Source organism: Ambystoma mexicanum, chromosome 1p (assembly GCF_040938575.1).
Source record: "Ambystoma mexicanum isolate Mex_15411 chromosome 1p, UKY_AmexF1_1, whole genome shotgun sequence".
Taxonomy (NCBI): Eukaryota; Metazoa; Chordata; class Amphibia; order Caudata; family Ambystomatidae; genus Ambystoma; species Ambystoma mexicanum.
The window spans coordinates 757,383,450-757,402,195 of NC_090921.1; the positions used below are offsets into that span (position 1 = coordinate 757,383,450).

General features: G+C 46.5%; 1 protein-coding gene across 6 annotated transcripts in view; it reads right to left on the bottom strand.

Moving 5' to 3' along the window:
* TDRKH (tudor and KH domain containing) overlaps window positions 1-18,746 on the bottom strand; it is a 2,163,439-nt gene that overhangs the window by 1,116,161 nt on the left and 1,028,532 nt on the right. For all 6 annotated transcript variants that reach the window (XM_069650772.1, XM_069650762.1, XM_069650739.1 and 3 more), the window contains one exon: window positions 9,900-10,069. In XM_069650772.1, the coding sequence (XP_069506873.1) occupies window positions 9,900-10,069 (170 nt within the window). The remainder of the gene's footprint in view (window positions 1-9,899; window positions 10,070-18,746) is intronic.

Here is an 18,746-nt window from a genome sequence, read left to right on the forward strand (position 1 = left end):
TTCTCCATCCAGAGGTCAACACACTCAACCTTCACGCATGGCTTCTGAGAGGTTGATATACAAGGATTGGGACCTTCCGGATGATGTTATGGAGGTGTTGCTTTCGGCCAGAAGGCCAGCAACAAAATCTTTGTACCGGTGTCGTTGGAATAAATTCAGTAACTGGTGCAGGATAAGAATGTGGATCCTTTTGAATGTGACATTCCAATGGTATTATCTTTTCTATTACATTTAGCTATTTTGGGGCTCCAGGTTAAGACAATAAAAGGATATGTAGCAGCGCTATCGGTCTTCAAGCGCTCATCAGAAGAAAGATCTTATTTTAAGATACCCTTAATACAATTTATAAAAGGTTTAAACAATCTTTTTCCACCAGTACCTTTTCAAGTTCCTGTGTGGGATTTAAATTTGGTACTTAAATTTCTGACATGGGCACCCTTTGAGCCTTTACATTCTTGTCCGTTAAGGCTTCTTACATTAAAAACTATACTTTTAATTGCATTGACATCAGCCCGCAGAGTGAGTTGCAGGCACTTTTGAGTGGTCCTCCTCACACCATCTTTCATAAAGATAAAAAGTTGTCCTTCGAGTTAAACCATCTTTTCTGCCAAAAATAGTTTCAGACTTTCATCTGTCACAGAAAATAATTCTACCTGCGTTCTACCCTCCCCCTCACACATGTAAGGAAGAGGAAAGACTGCATAGGCTAGATCCCAGAAGGGCTCTAAGCTTTTACATCAAGATTGTCAAAGATACGTCAGTGTGATCAACTTTGTGTGGGATACACTGGCCGTAAATTGGGACTAGCCGTAACCAAACAAAAATTATCAAGATGGATCATTTTAGCCATAACAGAGTTATATGCTGGCTGTAAAAGATCCCCTGAGGGCTTAAGAGCCCATTCAACTAGGGGCATAGCAACTTCAACAGCACGAGAGGGGTGTCCCTGTGCAAGATATTTGTGCAGCAGCCACATGGTCATCCATGCATACTTTCATCAAACATTATGCTTTGGACTCAACTACATCTCAAGGAGGTTTATTTGCCAAATCTGTACTACATTCGGTACATGACTAAAAGGCATCTGTACTCCCGCCTCCAATACAAAACTGCTTTGGGAGTCTAAGATGAGGAATACGTGGGAGGACACAATCCATTCGAAGAACAAGTTACTTACCAACTGTAACGTTCTTTCGATTGGATGTTCCTCCCACGTATTCCTCATCGACCCTCCCATCCTACCCCACAGTACAGTTTACGTGGTTTACACTCTAAATTCTTTCAAGGCTTGGGTCAATAAGAGGCACGCCTTTGTTTATAATTCATGGGCTCTGATACGAAAAAACAGAACTGAGGCCAAAGGGCGCGCTCGAGGCTTTTATACTACGGATGATGTCGACACTCGACGGATGCCGCTGAGGGACATCGACGCCGTCGCCTTGAGTGGAGCGCCCTCTGGTAGAGAGAAATTATTTTTCCGAAGCAGCAAAGCTGAAGGTAAGGATATATCTAAGATTAGGAATACGTGGGAGGAACATCCAATCGAAAGAACGTTACAGTTGGTAAGTAACTTGTTCTTCTCCAAGACAAAATACAAGCCCAACGCAACGCACTACCCAAATCCGACCCCCCTGCCACTCCTACCACCCCGTACAGAAGCCCCTCCTCCTTCCCCTCTTTTCCTTCAGAGACTTCTCTGTTACTGAAGCCACTGCCCTCCTACAACACCTCAAAGCATCCGCATGCAAAGGTGACATCTGTCCAGCCAACATCATTAAAGACAGCGCTGAAGCCCTTGACCCCCTCATCACTGCATTCATTAATGCATCATTCAACTCCGGTACCGTCCCGTCCAGCCTAAAAGAAGCATGGGTCCACTCCCTCCTTTAGAAACCCTCCCTTGACCCTTCTTCCCCCAACAACTACCGCCCCATCACCTACCGCCCCATCACCACCATCCCATTCCCGCTTAAGATCTCAGATAAAGCCGCCCACAACCAGATCCAGCACTAACTTGAATCCAACTCCATCCTAGGCAAAAGACAATCTGTATTGCGCAAATGTCCATGGCACTGAAACCGCCCTCTTGGACTTAAAAAACTAAACAACAACAATGGACAAAGGCAAACCAGCCCTCTCACTGCTACTGGACTTCTCAGCCGCATTTGAACTCGTGGATTACAAAATACTTCCCTCCCACCTCACAGGCTATATCGTGGATTACCTCCTTAGAAGGCAGAGCTATGAAAGTCTTCCCAGACTTGGCCAACGCTGCTCCCACCACCATCCACTGCAGTGTTCTCCAGGGCTCCTGCACTGCACCCACCCTATAAAACATGTTCACCAAGCCCCTTTTCAACAAACTGGACTCCCTCTGCATAGCCTACACCAACTATGCCGATGATACACAAGTCCTCCTTCTCCCTATGACCACGACTCAGCAGCCCTTCTCCGAATATATTCCACCATCCAGTGCTGGATGGCAGCCAACAGATTATGCCTTAATGGTTATAAACAGAGATCATCCTCCTAGGTCCCAAAGAAATACTTGACAAATAACCAGAAATATAGCAACTTCGTCATTGACAACACCACCATCCCATTTTCCACCTTAGTTAAGACCCTTGGGGTCCACTTTGACTCCACCCTATCCATGACCAAACAGGTTAATGCCACTGCCTCCGCCTCTGCCCACACCACTAAATTAAAAACGGCCATCAAACCATTCCTCTCCAACCAAAACTGCCTCTCTATCGCCCAAGCCACCATTGGTGCCAAGTTAGATTACTGCAATGTGCTCCTTTGCAGGCACCACAGCTAAAAATCTAAACCGACTCCAAATTGTCCAGAATAATACGTTCAGAGCAGCAATCAGCATCCCCAAAAGAAACCACATCCCACAGGACAGACAAGATGCCCATTGGTTCCCAGTTAAGGAAATAATTACATTCAAGACTCTTACCTTAACACATAAATGCCTTTGCCTCTCTGCCCCCTCTTACCTATCCGAAATCATCAACAGACACCTCTGCGCGCCCCAAAAGAGCGCACCACGCTAACCAACTGCGCATCCCACCCATCAAACGAGCCAAAGCAGGGGGTATAGGCTTCCCCCACCTAGCCCCCAAACTCTGGAACGCCTGGCCCAACACCCATAGAGCTGAATCCTCCATCACTACATTCCTCAAAAGTCTCAAAACCACACTCTTCAACTGACACTCCCAACCCTTACCGGCTACGCTTTTCCCACCCCCTGTATTGACGGTGATTAAGTATGCACAAAACTGACCGCTTGTAATTAAGTTTGTTCACTGCATGTATATGTCTGACTGTTATGCCCACTGTAACCAGATATGTTCGCCGTAATAACGCCACGATACCTCAGGGCTGCTCTCCGCCATATAAATGCTAATAAATAAATATAATAAGCACATGATGAAACAATGCTAGATACATGTGGCTTCATAGTAAGGTGTTGATCCAAGAATACCCCTAGCGTCTTGACTGATTTCATTGGACTGATTTTTAGGGCTCTTATATGAAAACAATTATATCCTACACCCAATTTTCAGATCATATTAGGCGAACCCACAACTAGAAGCTCCGTTTTTTCTCTATTCAGAGCCAATTTGTTCAATACCATCCATGATTCAATCGGTAGGTAAGTTTTATTAATCAGTGCTTCGTCCAAAGCATGATTGCCTGACAGGGATATGATACGGAGTATCATCCGCATAGTTCGTAAAATCACCCCTTTGTGTGTTAACATGGCAAGAAAGGGGACTGTAAAAAGATTATACAAACTAGGCGAGGTGCAAGAGCCCTGGGGTACCCCAACATTTACTGTTATTGGTGCAGCTTCAGCTTCCTGAGCAAAGATCCCACTTTCTTGATTATTGAGAAAGTATAATATCCACTTGGTCGCACTATGGGAGAAGTTAGCAACTTCCACCAACCTGGTGGCCAGAATCTGATGGTCCACCAGGTAGTCCAACAACATTAACATTGAGGCCTCGTTATCCATGCGATTCAGTAGCCTGGATTTAAGCTCAAAAAGCGCAGACTCTGTACAAAAGCAAACCCTAAAATCTGACTGGAAGGCATTCAAGATAGGATATTCTTTCAAATGTGTCACCATCTGTCTATAGGCCACCTGGGTCCAAGATTTTCAGGAGAAACAGCGCGTTCGTGATAGGCCTGAAGTTATTAGGAATGTCAATAGATAATCCTGGCTTTTTTACCCCATTTCTAGAGAAGCATTGATACATTTACAAATTGACACCAATAAGGTTGGGGAGCAGGTTTTAATAATCATGTTTTCCAAAATATCATTTTTACACTTCGTCGCCTTTAACTGATTAATAATTAACTCTAGTTCAGCATTAGAAATAGTATTAAAGTTAAGGAGTGGAATAGATGGGCCTCTCTCAAAAACCCAATCCGGGCTCGAGTGTCAGCACCAGTTATTTTAGCTTGGTTCTTAGCAATATCAGCTCAGATATTAAGTGCAGCTTGCATGGCCTGCTGGATCCACGTGCGCCAGGCCTCGTCCTTCACCATTAAACTTGGGTCCGTATGATTCATAGTTTCATGATCTTTCAAAATTTTAAACAATTTCCTGGTATCAGATTGGGCATTCTTGATCCTGGCGTTGATAAATTATTTTTTGCTTCAATAATAGATGCTTTATATGTTTTGGTTGCAATCCTGTAGGCTGACAGAACTGATAGTCATTTTGGATTTCCATTAGTAAAAGGGAGTTTGAGAGTAGTTCTCTTTAGGGATTTTAGTTCCATATTGAACCAAGGATTACGTTTAGTATCTTGTTTGTACAGTTTCCTTCTTAAAGGAGCAAGAGTATCTGTCACCACCTTATTGGTAGAAAGGATAGAGTCTGCCATGTCCCCAAGAGAGGTTGAATCCTGCGGTAACCCTTGTAAGGAGAGCATATATGTTCAACTCTACCTTTCGCAATTGTTTAAGATCACAGGTTGGAATCCCCACCATATTCTTGCCTTTCTCTTTCCTAGAGAAATTCGCAAGCAGTGCGAATTCCACAAAAAAGTGGTCTGACCAAGGGCACGGTGATAGACACATCAGTAGTCTTGACCTGATGACTGGCAACCCAGTCCAAAATGTGACCTAGGCAATGAGTGGGCACATGAATCAGTTGCTCAAAGCCAATTCTAGCAAGGCAGAAGGTAATTCCAGTGCAGCAGCATCATCATCATCATCATCCTTGTGTTCCAGCCACAAGTTAATGTCCCCCATAATGAGGAATCTTGAGTTAGGTTTAGCAATGGTCCACAACATTGAGGGAGCGATGAGACGCACTAATGGCCAGATATAAATGTTGGAGAATAGGAGACAAGGCGGAGCCCTGCGGAACCCCACAAAAAAAAAAAAGGAGGAAGATAAAGGACCAGAGTTCTATCGGCCAGAAACTAAGAGAACCAGGCCAAAACCTGTCCGGAGATACCAATCTGGGCGAGGCCGGTCAGCAGGGTAGGGAGGTCTACGGTATCAAAAGCCGCAGAAAGTTCAAGTAAAATCAGGATGCCAACCCGGTCAGCATCCACCAGCCTGGCCATGTCATCCTGGACCGAGACAAGACACTTTCTGTACTGTGGTCAGGCCTAAAGCCTGACTGAGCTGGGTCAAGAAGTTCTGAAGATTCCAGGAAGCAAGACAAGAGTGGTGAAACCAAAGACTCCAGAAGCTTCATAAGAAAAGGCAAAAGAGAGATGGGACGAAAATTTGAAAGAAGTGAGTAGTCCAGCGATGGCTTCTTCAATAAGGGACTGTGGAGACCTTAAGTTCTGGTGGCATGCAACCCGAGTGGCAAGAGGTATTGATAGCCATCGTAATCTCCCTCAATAACTGGGGGGAGATATCCTTCATCACTGTAAAGGGACCACATCTGATGTTGCACCTGACTTCATCTGTTGTATGGCAGTGGATACCATCAACGCAGTAAAAATAGGAAAGGACGATCAACCTGCCGAACAGTTGAATCACTAGAACCTGGTGATCCAAACTCCAGAGCAGTCACTGCAGCAGCCACGGAAATACTGGCTTGGATGGTCTCAAATTTGGTGAAGAAAACAGTGAGTCTCAAAGCGTCTGGGAAGGACTGTCGGAAAGAATTTAGCCGAAGATGACAGATTTTACCACAGCAAAAAGAGCTTTTGGCTGACACGATGACTCAACTTTCTGCGCCAAATAAGATTTCTTGGCAGCCATAATAGCCGCTAAGTAAGCTGCAGAGCAGGCTTTATACTGGACTCTAAGGTAATTTAAATTGTATGGAAAACTACGGTTTCGACGGGAGCCTACGTGGTTCGATAAGCCGTAGCAGGGCCACTTGATCTGCTGCTTCTCGCAAGGCACAAGACAGCACCGGGAGGGCAGCAGCAGGGGACGCCCCACATTTAGCTTTGACTGAAGACACAAAGCCCGGCAAGGCCTGGCCTCTCTGGGCATACGGGCCTCTCTGGGCATACTGCGTGTTGTAATTACTGGTTCCTTGAGGGGAGGACCAGTTGCTGCCTGAGGAATACTTCTGCTGAGGCTGGCGTTGGCCACGAAAAAGGCATCTATTGCCAGGGCTGCGCCTGTTGGAGGGCTTAGTGATCTGGTCCAAGGTCTTTAAGGTCTCATGTTCCTTCTTTGCTGTTTCCAGGGCGTCATCCACCGCCTTTCCAAACAAGTTGGAGTCCTCCAGGGGGTTATTAATGAGGGACACCCGAGTCTCTGGCTTGAAACCTGAGTTTCTAAGCCATGCATGTCTTTTAAGGAGTACGCCTTGGACTAAGGAACGCCCAGCCGTTTTTGCAGCATCTAGGGTGTTCTTAATGATGCTTTGGTTCACTAGGGTGCCTTCGGTAACCATGGCTAAATGACGAGTGCGAAGTGGTTCGGGAACTTCCTGTAGGCCTTCACATAACAGGGCTCACTGTGCATCAGCGTAACTGGCCAACAAGGTTGTATTGTTGACAAAACGCGTAGCGAAAGCCGCCAAGGCCGTAACCCTCTTCCCAAGTGCATAGAGCCTCTTCCCTTCCTCATCAGGGGAGGGCTTCTCCGGTGGATAGAGGAACCCCCACCCTCTTCCTCGTGGTGGTCACCACCAGAGAGTCTGGGATGGAGTGACCTCTAATACATAGAGGATCAGAGGGGGAGAGGCTGAAGAGTTTCTCAATCCGCGGGTTAACACCCCTGACCAAAGCTGGTGTAGACAAAGAGGGCTCGAGGCGCCTTTTGATGGAGGCGAGAAGAGGAATGGCCTGGCTAGTCGGTGGCTTTTCTTTAATGATTTCTTTCCACAAAATCGATCTCGGGGTAGTCTCCCCCGTATCGATCTCAAAGTGTGCTGCAGCCTTGTGTAGCATGGCACTAAAAGTGGGCTGATCGTCCACAGGCGAAGGCTCCCTAACAGAAGTAGTCTGTGGGGAGGCCAAATCCACAGTATTAAGGTAAGGTGACAAAGGAGACTGCCATGGCTGTGGTTCACATGTATCGGGGTCTACCCCTCCCAGCCCTCAACAGGATCTTGCAAGTTCCCAGTGTCCATGAATTGGTCTTCTTCCTGGGTGTCCACATAAGGGTCATCTTCAGAGAGGTCATATGTGTAAATTTCCTCATCCTGGGGGTCGAAAAGTCTTGGGAACTGGGCTTGAGGATCTTCATCCCTTGGCCTTCTAGGTGTGGTCAGGTCAGAACAGGACACAAATCTATCTATCCTGTCCATACAGGTCTCAAATCTCTCCCTGGTCCAATGGGAGGACCCAGAAGGGTCTAGGGGTGAAAAAACGTGTTCTTCCTCCTCTAAACATCGAGATCTCTCCCACAAAGTCGAGGAAATCCCCCCGTCGACCTCCACAAACCCTTCGTGGGCCAAACGGTGGAGGAGTGTTTCAGTCTCTCCTTCGACTTAGGGGAGGGTTCTGACGCTCCTGTTGCACCTTCGTTAGGTTTCGGCGTCTCCTTGACCTCAGTAGGCTTCGGCGATTCCTTCGCCTGCCATTTCTGAGTGTCATCGGTGACGATTCTCGTTATGCTCTCGGCGACCAGCCTCCCAGCCGGGAGTTGATCGTGTGGAGTCTTCGGCAGAGGCAGAACCTAACCGTCGGCTGAAGCCTTCTTTCGATGCGTCTCGCCGGCGCCTGATACTTTGGGGGTAGCGCCTTTGTAGTTATAGGCCCAGTCGCTAGGTGCTATTGTGGCTGCAGGGAGGGCTGCCCACCCTTACGATCGGCGGGGAGCGCCGGCTGGGCCGGTGTCCCCGTTGGCGCAGAGGCCTTCGATTTCGTCGAAGAATGGCCAGGGGTTTTGCATTTTGTGACGTGTGATTGTCAGTCAGCGTTGCCGGGGTGTAGCTCCCCCAAAGCAGGGCCAGAGCCGTGCCTATTGGGGCCAGGGACAGATGACGCAGAGCAAGAGCGCTCCGTCGAGAGGTCTACAACCTCCAATGCAGTCACTATCACCCTCGTCAAACTCAGCGGTCGCGGCGGCAGGCGAGGAATCAGCCTTCGACATCGCGTAGGCTGCCCACCTTTTGACCTTGCGCTCCTTCAGAGTTTTAGGGCGGAGGAGCTTACAGGCTGTGCAACCAACCTCGTTGTGCTAGAGGGGTAAGCAGCGGTTACACCGCTTATATGTCCATCTTTCCACGGGAACTTGCCTTTACAACCTGGGCAAAATTTAAATGGAGTCCTCTACATAGCTGAGGACGTTACCAGTGACGACGACCGAAAGGGAAAGGTAGGAGAAAGGGAAAGGCATTCTCAGTATGAGTCAGAAATGTCCACCCCGACCCCACTCTCCCTAGTGTGTAGGCGTCGAAGGCCTGGCCACATGGTCGGCAGCGCCGATGGGATTACCGTCCGTCGAAAGTCTTGTCTCGGCAGAGATCCGGAACGGCCGTCGAAGAGAGGGCCGGTAGGTGGTTTTATAAGACAATATTTAAACAAATCGACCAAGGGTCGAAGGGACAAAGGCAAGGTCCCTTTACGAGCTCCACTTAAGGCAACCAGTATTCTTGGCGGAAAGAAAAATGAGGGACCTCGGCACGTGAGGGATTTTGTGGTACACTGCACGTCACTATAGGGATAGTGTTACAGACATGCCTATGCTGACGTCCCCTTTCGGTCCCCGAAAGACAAGATGCAATACTCCACGTGACCACTGGATGTCGGACTATATGCACAGCATGTGATTCTAAGAAGATTAACAAACATCAGAATTATGTTAATTATCAGATCATAAGAATATATTTAAAGCATTGTACCCAATCCACAAAGTGCTGAATGACTATAAATCCCTGTGTCTATCCTAAAGACAAACAAGCTATATTCCGAAGAGAATACTGTTCGGGATGACTAATTTTCCCCCAATTCAAAAAGCCGGAAAATGGGTGGCATCACTTTACTCCAGCGTCTGAATTGTGGAGCGGCCTTCCTACATTACCTTAAGACCAATCTAACAAATAACATTTTAGAAGCTATGTAAAAAATGCTTTCATCACTAAATTTTAAGCTACACCCTCATCTCTATTAAAGCACCAAGATATTCCTACATGTGAACAGATAATTTTAAAAATTTCATACACACACATGCATAATTAGAGAGGACTAGCCTGCCACAGGATGACTACACACTATTTTCACCAGTAGGTGTATTAGCATACGAGAGCTGGACTACTTTAATTTTATTTTACAGAGTAAAGGGTGAAGTCCTTAGTCATAAGCATTTGCCCCATGTCTAACTAAAGCACACAAAAAATCAGCACAGAATTGTCAATTAATTCGGCCTGGGTGTCTCGAAACCTGGCAGGTTAATTGAAACATGGCAAACACTATCTGAACACACACAGAACACTAAACATTCTTCATACTCACCACTTCCTGGCTTTCACTCTCGTAGTGTTGTGTCATTTCAGTGATCAACTTATCAAGTTGCAAGAAGCGAGAGCCCAGGATCTGGATCCAAAAATGTTGAGGATTCTCAGAGGCTGAGACGTATACCTCTATGTGTTCATCAGGTTTGAAGCTGAAGTCCGGACTTGGAACTGAATGGATAAAAAAAAAAAATATTGGCCACTGAAAACCACTCCCATTAATTACTATGAAGGAGACCTGAAATACAGAAATGGTACAGGACTGCAGTAAACATACAAGGGGATCGGAAACAAAAAGAAAAGCAGGTCAGAGGAAGGAGTCTGACAAAGAAGTGGCATTTCGGCTACAAGCTTTTATTTAAAAAAATGAGGAAAGGAAACCTAACTGCCTATTTTGAAAAGTATTCCCTACTTAAGGAAATTCAGGTGCTCGTCGTCAAGATGATTGTCCAACACAAAATAACCACCCTCCGTCCCAAATTCTCCTCTGCTCTAGCCTTACAACTAAAACAAACAAATGTTATCCAGGATGACTACTCCCTCCTAATGGTTCTTTATAGGAATCAGCACAACTTTTGTGAACCAAAAGCATAAATTCAAAGTGGACCAAAAGATTGGCTCCATTCTTCTGATATCATCAGCCTTAAGCAGTGCTGACCGAGCAAATGGGTTCTTTTAAGGCTTAACCCGTTGGTCTGATGAAATAGAGTCTCTTACCAACCCGGAGAATAGCACCCTTCCCCTGGTGTCAAATGTTTTACACAGTTCTTGTGACTTTTCCTAAGAGTTCTTACAACTCCTTCCAAACTTTTCTCCAGGTACTTGGATTGCAAACTTTAGAGTCGCTAGAGCCATGGAGGATTTCCACTCCATATTTAGTTCTCCCTTTATCAGTCTTGCTTTTCTGGCAACCAATGAAAAGAGGGAGATCACTCCTGATGCAGTCTTCCTTATAAATACTGTGACGAAGGAGATTACTCCTGATGCACTCTTCCGGAGCAGTAGCTTTAGGGTTGCTTCTGTGACTAGTGAGATTACTCCGCTGCACTCTTCAATCCTCCCCAATACCCTGCAAGGTCTGCCGTAGGCCTAGTTACCTTCTTGCTGGAGCAACCACGTTGCCGATTCTTCCTGGGGTCTTGGATACGGACGCTCTGCTTGGCCGTTCCTTCTCTGTTCTCTGCAGCGGTCCTGCGGAGTCCTTGGTCGTTCTGTTTCGGTGCAGTTGTCGGATCAAAGGGTTCACCTCAGTGAGGTCATGCCCCTCACTACCTTCCAGCTGCTGGTTGCCTCCACACAACTGCATTCTCCAGTGCACCTCTCCAACCCGGACTCTGTCCCCTCCGTCAAGGACCGACCTCTGCAACTTGCTTCTCCACTCTAAGGTTTAAACTTCCCAGGGTTTCCAGCGTTTATGCAAACTGCTCTTTTTGCATATTCCTTTCTCGCTCTTTATATTCTGAGTGCAGGAGGATTGCAGAAGTGGCCAGGAGTGTTGTCTGAACAAGCAATAGCTTGCAACATCACAAACCCACAGCTCAGCAGACACCTGTGATAATGCGAGAAACCTCTGAGGTGTTTGAAATAAGCTTAATAAGCTTAGCCAACATGCTAGTTCAAGTGTGCTCAAGATGGGATGTACTTGCCTGCCTGCTGCCTCACTAGAGAAGACTGGCTAGACGTCTTCCCTCCCTCTCTCCTCCTCCCCCCCCAGTGCTTGGGACACCTGTGAGTTGGGTCAGTCTGCTCATCATAAACTGGTTGATGGGTCTAGCACTCCTCCTAAACTAAAGCTCAAGAATCATAGGTGAGTGCAAGTTGCATTGCTGAAAGTGACCACCTCTGCAATCCTCCTGCACTCAGAATATAGGTGTATATCCCAGCTTGGGCCGTCCAATTAGGTTGGTCGATCTGTTAGACTGATTGACCAGTTGATGAGATGGGTGTGGTTGGGAAAGAGGGGGTTAATTTTGAGTGAGGTGGGGAAGGGACCAGGGTGGGAGCGGGTAGTGCAATTCTGGGTCGGGATGTAGAGTTTGTGGTGAGAAGATGGGGACAAGAAAGGGGATTAGAGTGGGAGGAGGGAGGGACATGGAAGCAAACAGGTGGGATGGGCTGGAGGAATACTCTGGTCAATGGAGGAGATAAAATGTGTATGGGACGGGGATGGAAATACAAGTATCATGGGCGAAGGATGGGGGAGGTGAAAAGAAGATGCAGGGGAACTCCCCACAAATGAGCTGGAAAGATTGGAAGAAGGATAGGAAGGAAATAGATGAAGGGGAACAGTAGGAAGGAAAGTGAGAATAGACAAAAGCAGGAAAAGGAAGAGCAAGGGAAGGAAAGGAAATTAAGGAAAGAAAGGACATGGAAAGCTTTTAACATTTACATCTCCATACGGCATAGCTATGCAGATGTCGATCAGTTACCACATTTCCATTAAAAATAATAGATGTTGCACTTACAGCAAGACCAGCAGGACTATCACTTAAGGAAGAACAGTATATGTCTGTCCATTTAGAACGACTACTGAGGTGTAGTGAAGATGTGCACAAACAAGTGCCCTCCGACACTCTGTGCAACCCCTGTACTCAATCCAACAATCCCAACCCGGTCTCCAGAATCTGCATTTTAGGATGTCTACACATAATTGACATGCAATGAGAGGAGTTGTCAGTTAGGGTGTATGGGGTGGTATGTCTCTACAGCTTCTCACCACTGCCCTTAAAGAAAGGCTGCCCCCAATTGCTAACTGTATTCCAAAGTAATTATATTGTGTTCTTTCTTTTGAAATTGGTGCCAATTCTTTAATTAACAAAAAGTGCTCATACCATAAATATGTAATCTATGAATAAGGTCAGGAAAAGTCGTGGGGCGGAAGCAGCAGGGCACAGTTGCCAGATAAATGTCTAGAAAAATGTGTTCTATGCTGCACTAGGCAACACTAAATTGTAGGTTTTGAGAAAGTCACCTCTGAGGAGCAGGTGGGACAGCCCAGGAGAGACTGAGTGCCAGTGGATGCCACCCACAATGTGCGTTATAGGTAGATCTTCCCTTGCTTCTCCCCACTCTACCTGAAAACTCTTGTGAAAAATGAAAGAATCAAACTAAATTAAAAGATATTGAACATACAAACTGGTAGTTTGTGGACTGACATTTCAGAAATTAAGTTTACTCTAAATGTATGCATCTGAGCGAGATTACTGCATGTGAACTGCTTGAGAGGGGTGAGCTGCAGGAACACAAGGAAACAGGAACCCAGCTCACAGATCCACCCTGGAGACAGGACAGTTCCCCCGGTCTGTATCCCAAAAACACCAAGCACTCGGCCGACGCACCTCACGCTAATCAAGCCATTATTGTACATGGCAATTGCGGGGAAAAAATTGAGAACACCATTGGTAGAGGAAAAAATATTAAACAGAGGTGGACCCACAGCCCCGCCTCCCCCACCAAGACTACAACCCGGGCAGCATTAGAACACTAGGCGTGGTCAAATACAAAATAAGGTAGGAGGGTGAGGGTTAGGAAAGATCTAGTGATTTGTTGAGGCAGGAGGACAAAGAGCAATAAGGCAGCCTGAGCAGTGCAGTTCTGTCTGTCAAAGCTTGGACAGGAAGGACTACATTGCCAAATGCCTGCTTGGTACTAGCCCATATCCAGACGGGAGCCCCCGAAGGCTTAAGAAAATCAGCCGAAAGAAAGCCTACTGGGAACCAGAAAACCATAATTGTAAGAAAAACATCATGTAAGAAAAACATGTAAGAAAAACATCATGTAAGAAAAAGATAAAGAGCCAGTGACCAACTCAAGCCCAGGTGTGAAACCATGGTCTAGTAGGGGAGCATAACTTCATACTGGAAAGCACCCAGGCAAGGTAAAGACATTCATGCTTGTTATAGTTTGGGGGAACCCCTAATGAAAGGGGGGATCTCGAGTACCTGATGGCAGTTGTGTATTTGTTTGTATTTTTCTTGATGTAATTTCTTCAAGAAATGTGATAAAGATGCAGATGACAGGGGCATTCCTTACGTAGGGTGCCTTTACAATACAGGCTAGCGTTTCTAGAAAGAATGGGACAATAGCCAGGCACAGTGGCTAGGGAACAGACAAACATTTAGGGCCAAGTGCCAGAATTCACATAGGGATAATTTACATATATACAATTGTGTGCTACTTTACCAGAAGCGTAGGCTGGAGCTCAGTTGAGGAGTCGTAGTATGAAGGTGGGAGATGCACTTCAGCTAGAACAAATCTACTGACTGGCTGTCTTCGAGAGGCATTAGAATGCATTCCAGCAGAAAAGGGCAAGTAGTCAGATGGAGCGGAAGTTAGAGCAGGCGCAATGGAAAAGTTGAGGAGCGAGTAGGATCTTAAGGGACCAAGGGAAAGTACAAAGAAGTAGTCTGTAAGGCAACTGGAGGGGGTAGGAAGTGGCAAGAGCATTAATAGATATGAAGGAGGTGAACAGGAATTTGAAAGAGCAATTCTTGACGGAGAGACATCTAGCATAGTGCCAGTATGTGGAGAAGGAAGAACTGGGTAGGTTGCAGAAGGTGCATGTAGCGAAATTAAGATCTTTGTTTAGAGGAGTGAATGACTAGACATGAAGTTCCATCTTGCTGAGCACTAGAGTACGGTTGAGAGGTTTAGCATATTGAGTCAAGTGGGGATGGATCATCCTTCTGTTTAGAAGCTTGAGCGTAGTAGCAGTATCAGGAACTGTCAATGATATCCCAGATGCTGCAGGCCTTGGGTGAAGGAGCAATGCACTCTGCAGGAAAGGAAGTTGGAGATGGGAAAGTGGATTTAGCATTGGAGGCAGCGAGAAGAACAAGTTACTTACCAACTGTAAGGTTCTTTCGACTGGATGTTCCTCCCACGTATTCCTCATCTTAGATATCTTGCCGCCCAGCTTTGCTGCTTTGGAAAAAAATGTTCACCAGAGGGCGCTGTGCTCGAAGCCACGGAGTCATAGTCCCTCGAGGGCCTCTGTTGAGCGTTGATGTCATCCGCAGTTTTTACAGTGTTAATGGTGGAATCAGTTGATCAGGCTTTCAAAGTCCTTTGGCTCTTAAGGAAGTTCGAGTGCAATAGGCGTAAACTGTACGGAGGGGTAGGTTGGGAGGGTCGAGGAGGAATACGTGGGAGGAACATCCAGTCAAAAGAACGTTACAGTTGGTAAGTAACTTGTTCTTTGAATGGATTGTGTCCTCCCACGTATTCCTCATCTTAGATAGGCTTCCAAAGCAGTAGAAATTTGGAGGAGGAAGTACCAGAGATTTCAATCATGGACTGAATGAAGGACGGCTTTTGCAAAGAGGCCTCCTTGTTATGATGTAGAGTCCAAGCAGTAATGCTTTACGAAAGTATGCATTGACGACCAGGTGGCCGCCGCACAAATATCCTGTACCGGAACACCCCCTGAAGAGCCGTGGAAGTTGCCATGCCCCTGGTTGAATGAGCCCTAAGCCCATCTGGAGGCTCCTTCCAAGCCAATTTGTAGCACTCCGAAATTGCCAGAATTATCCATCTGGATAGAGTTTGCTTAGACACTCAAAGGCCCAATTTGTGTCCATTATATCCAACAAACAGTTGGTCACTTTGTTGGAAATGTGCCAGTCTAGAGATATAAAAACAGAGCCCATTTAGGGTCCAGTCTGTGCAATATAATTTTCCATGACCGGAGGAAATCAGACTATTTTAGGCAAGAAGGATGGTTTGACCTTTAAAATAACTTTGTCCACATGGCAAATGGTGTGAGGAGGCTTACAAGAGAGTGCCTGCAACTCTCACCATGCGGGCTGATGTCATAGCCACTAGTAAAATTATTTTCAAAGTGAGGAGCCTTAACGGGCAAGAATGTAAAGGCTCAAAAGGGGCACACGAGAAATTTTAAAACTAAATTTGAATCCCAGATGGGAACCTGAAAAGGTGTTGGAGGGTACACATTTGTTAGTCCTTTTAGAAATTGGCTAACTAGGGGCATTTTAAAATAGGAAACCTCTTCGGAGGAGCGCTTGAAGATAGATAGCACTGCCAAGTATCCTTTAATAGTGCCAACTTGGAGCCCCAAATTGGCTAAGTGTAAAAGGAAAGAATGTACTGTAGGAGTATTACTTAAGAATGGATCCACATTCTTATCCCTGCACCAGTTACTGAACTTGTTCCAACAACACCGATACAAGGATTTCGTTGCTGGCCTCCTGGCCGAAAGCAAAATCTCCATTACGTCATCCGGGAGGTCCCAATCCTTATATCTCAGCCTCTCAGAAACCATGCGTGAAGGCCGAGTGTCTTGACCTCTGGATGGAGAACCCAACCTTCCTCTTGCGAGAGCAGATCCTCTCTTTGTGGAAGACGTATTGGAGGGCAGATGGAAAGGTCCTCCTGGCCCAATTCAGGGCAATTAAGATAATGGTTTTCTTGAACTTTTTCAACCTCCTGATTAAATGAGGAATCAAGGGAACTGGAGGAAACACGTATAGGAGTGGAAATAACCAGTCCACCACAAACGCGTCCCCTAGAGCTCCTCTTGGGGGAAATATGCATTTGCGGGGTTCCCGAAAGGGCGAAGATCTCTTGGACTTCCTGAGCTAGTTCCCACTCGTGGGCGACTGTGCTCTGCCTGCTCAGAGTGTCCGCCGCCATGTTCTGCTCTCTGGCTAGTGTTAGGGAGAATTCTCTGTTAAGGCTAATTTCCCAAACCTAGTGAGTCCCCCCCAGCAGCTTTGCTGGATTTTTGGGGTTTATTTTTTTCTCCTGCCAAGAGTGAGACTCTTTCTCCCACTCTTAGGCATGATTTGAGAATGTCCTTTGACTGTAAATGTGTTTTATGGGCTATGGGGTCTTGGGCTTCATGTGTTTTTGGTATGTGTGTTAGACAGCACCCTCAGTGCAGTAACACAGGGGTGTCATAGTGACCCCCAAACAGACTCCATACCCTGGGACTGCCTACTGTCTATCAGGGCATGTGAAGTCACCATTGGCTTTACTAGTCTCAAATTGTGAACAGAACCAGTACAAACCATCATATTGTGGAAATACTGGTAGGGGTAATTAGATTGCCCCTGGGTCTGTTTTCCGAGGGGGCACTGTGCAGTCCCCCCTCGTCGAGTTTCTGGCTGGTGGCAGTGGTTACCACGCGAAATATTCCACCAGAATATTTCCTATGGGATTTTCCCATTCATTTTAAACGCACCACTTTTTGGTGCAAGATACCGCCGGGTTATTTATTTAATATTTATTCCCCGGCTAGGTCTTTTTGCCAGGACTCGGTTTTAAAATGGCGTTTGTGTTCTCTTCTGTGACTCCAACCCAAGTCGAGCCCTTTGTTCCACATTTGGAAGGCTTCTGCACAGAAGCAACCAAAAGTGGTGCGACTCTGTCTGGGGTCTACAGGATGTGTGGGGGGGGGGATTAGGCACCCTGGACTGAGTTGCCTTGGCAACCCAAGTCACACTCTTGTGTGATTTGCCCAGTGGTGAGCCGCGCGGCTCACCACTTAGCATGTTTGAGTGACAGCTAGGCTGTTGAATGGGTGTTTTTCTGCATAAAAGCAGGGCTTTGGGGACTAGAACTTCAGAAGTGCCACAGGACCTAAAGAATCTGAAGAGAGGAGAAGCTGAGCCATCTACAACGACACCATCGGTGGAGCCCTGCTGTACGAACTCATCACTTCCCCGACGACAGAGGAGATCTTCCAGGAGAGTCTTCTTCCCTTTGAGCTGGTGGGACCAACCAGTTTACCTTTTTCGCCTTCCTGGACGTCTCGTGGTCGAATCGCCCGTGCCAAGCACCCCGGCGGCCGGATAGCCACGCTTCACCACTACCGCGAATAAAAGGGTCGCACCTTTTAATCGGGAAACTCTGCGGCTGGTTTCTTCCCTGGCAGTGCAACGACCTTCAGCTTTCTTCCCCGTCGAGATCATCTCTTCCTCTGGTTGAAGCCACGACTTGGACCCGCTGCCAGGAACAACTGCCACCGCTGGAGCTTTCTCACCATTTCAGGTACTGTGTCCCGCCTGGTCTCCCTTGCAACAGATTGTCGAAGGTGTCCCGTAAATCCTTGACTTTCTAACTGGGTTGACCTCAGACCTGCTAACTTTACCTTTTCTGAACTGATCCAACCTCTTTTTGACTTTTCTGCAAAGACTGAGTGCATTTCCACTGTGTGATCTGGGCACATTCCGCCTTGCTCTCTCCAAGAGTGGGCCTGGCCTATGAACTTGTTGCTCTACAGTGGACCCTGCCTTTCTTGACTTGCTGTGGTTTCTCAAAAAGTGTTGGTACTGTGTTATTTTCATACTCTGCCTTTTCTCTCCCTTTTTAAACAAATTATTGGAGTGCCATCTACGGTTACGCGCTCACCTCGGTTTTGCTAAATAAGTGGTGTCTTAACCTAGACTTGTCGAATAATTAACTAGGGAGGTGTATATACTTATAGTGACTGTTTGAACTTGCTTGATATAATAGTGCCAGTGTATTTTCATAAGTGTGTTTTTAAATACATAATCATATACTTTTATACCAAAGCTCTGGTCAGTGTTGGCTTGTTCTACTGTATGTTTAGCCCTATTGTGTATGCTCTATATACTGCCTAACTCTTCTTGAGAGAAGTATGACTGCTCAGCCACAGCTACCAGGTAAATCTGGGTGGTACAGACTGCTACCAATTGGGTTTACTGCTTACTCCTGTAGTCTTAAACTTTTTGCAGTGGTCGCTAAGGGAACTGCACAGGTTTCTGCCTAACACTAGGTGAACTGCCGATAGAGAGATTCCTTCTTACATTGCCCAGAACCAGAGCTGCATTGCCTCTCTGCACAGTGGAAGTAATCCTACGCCTCC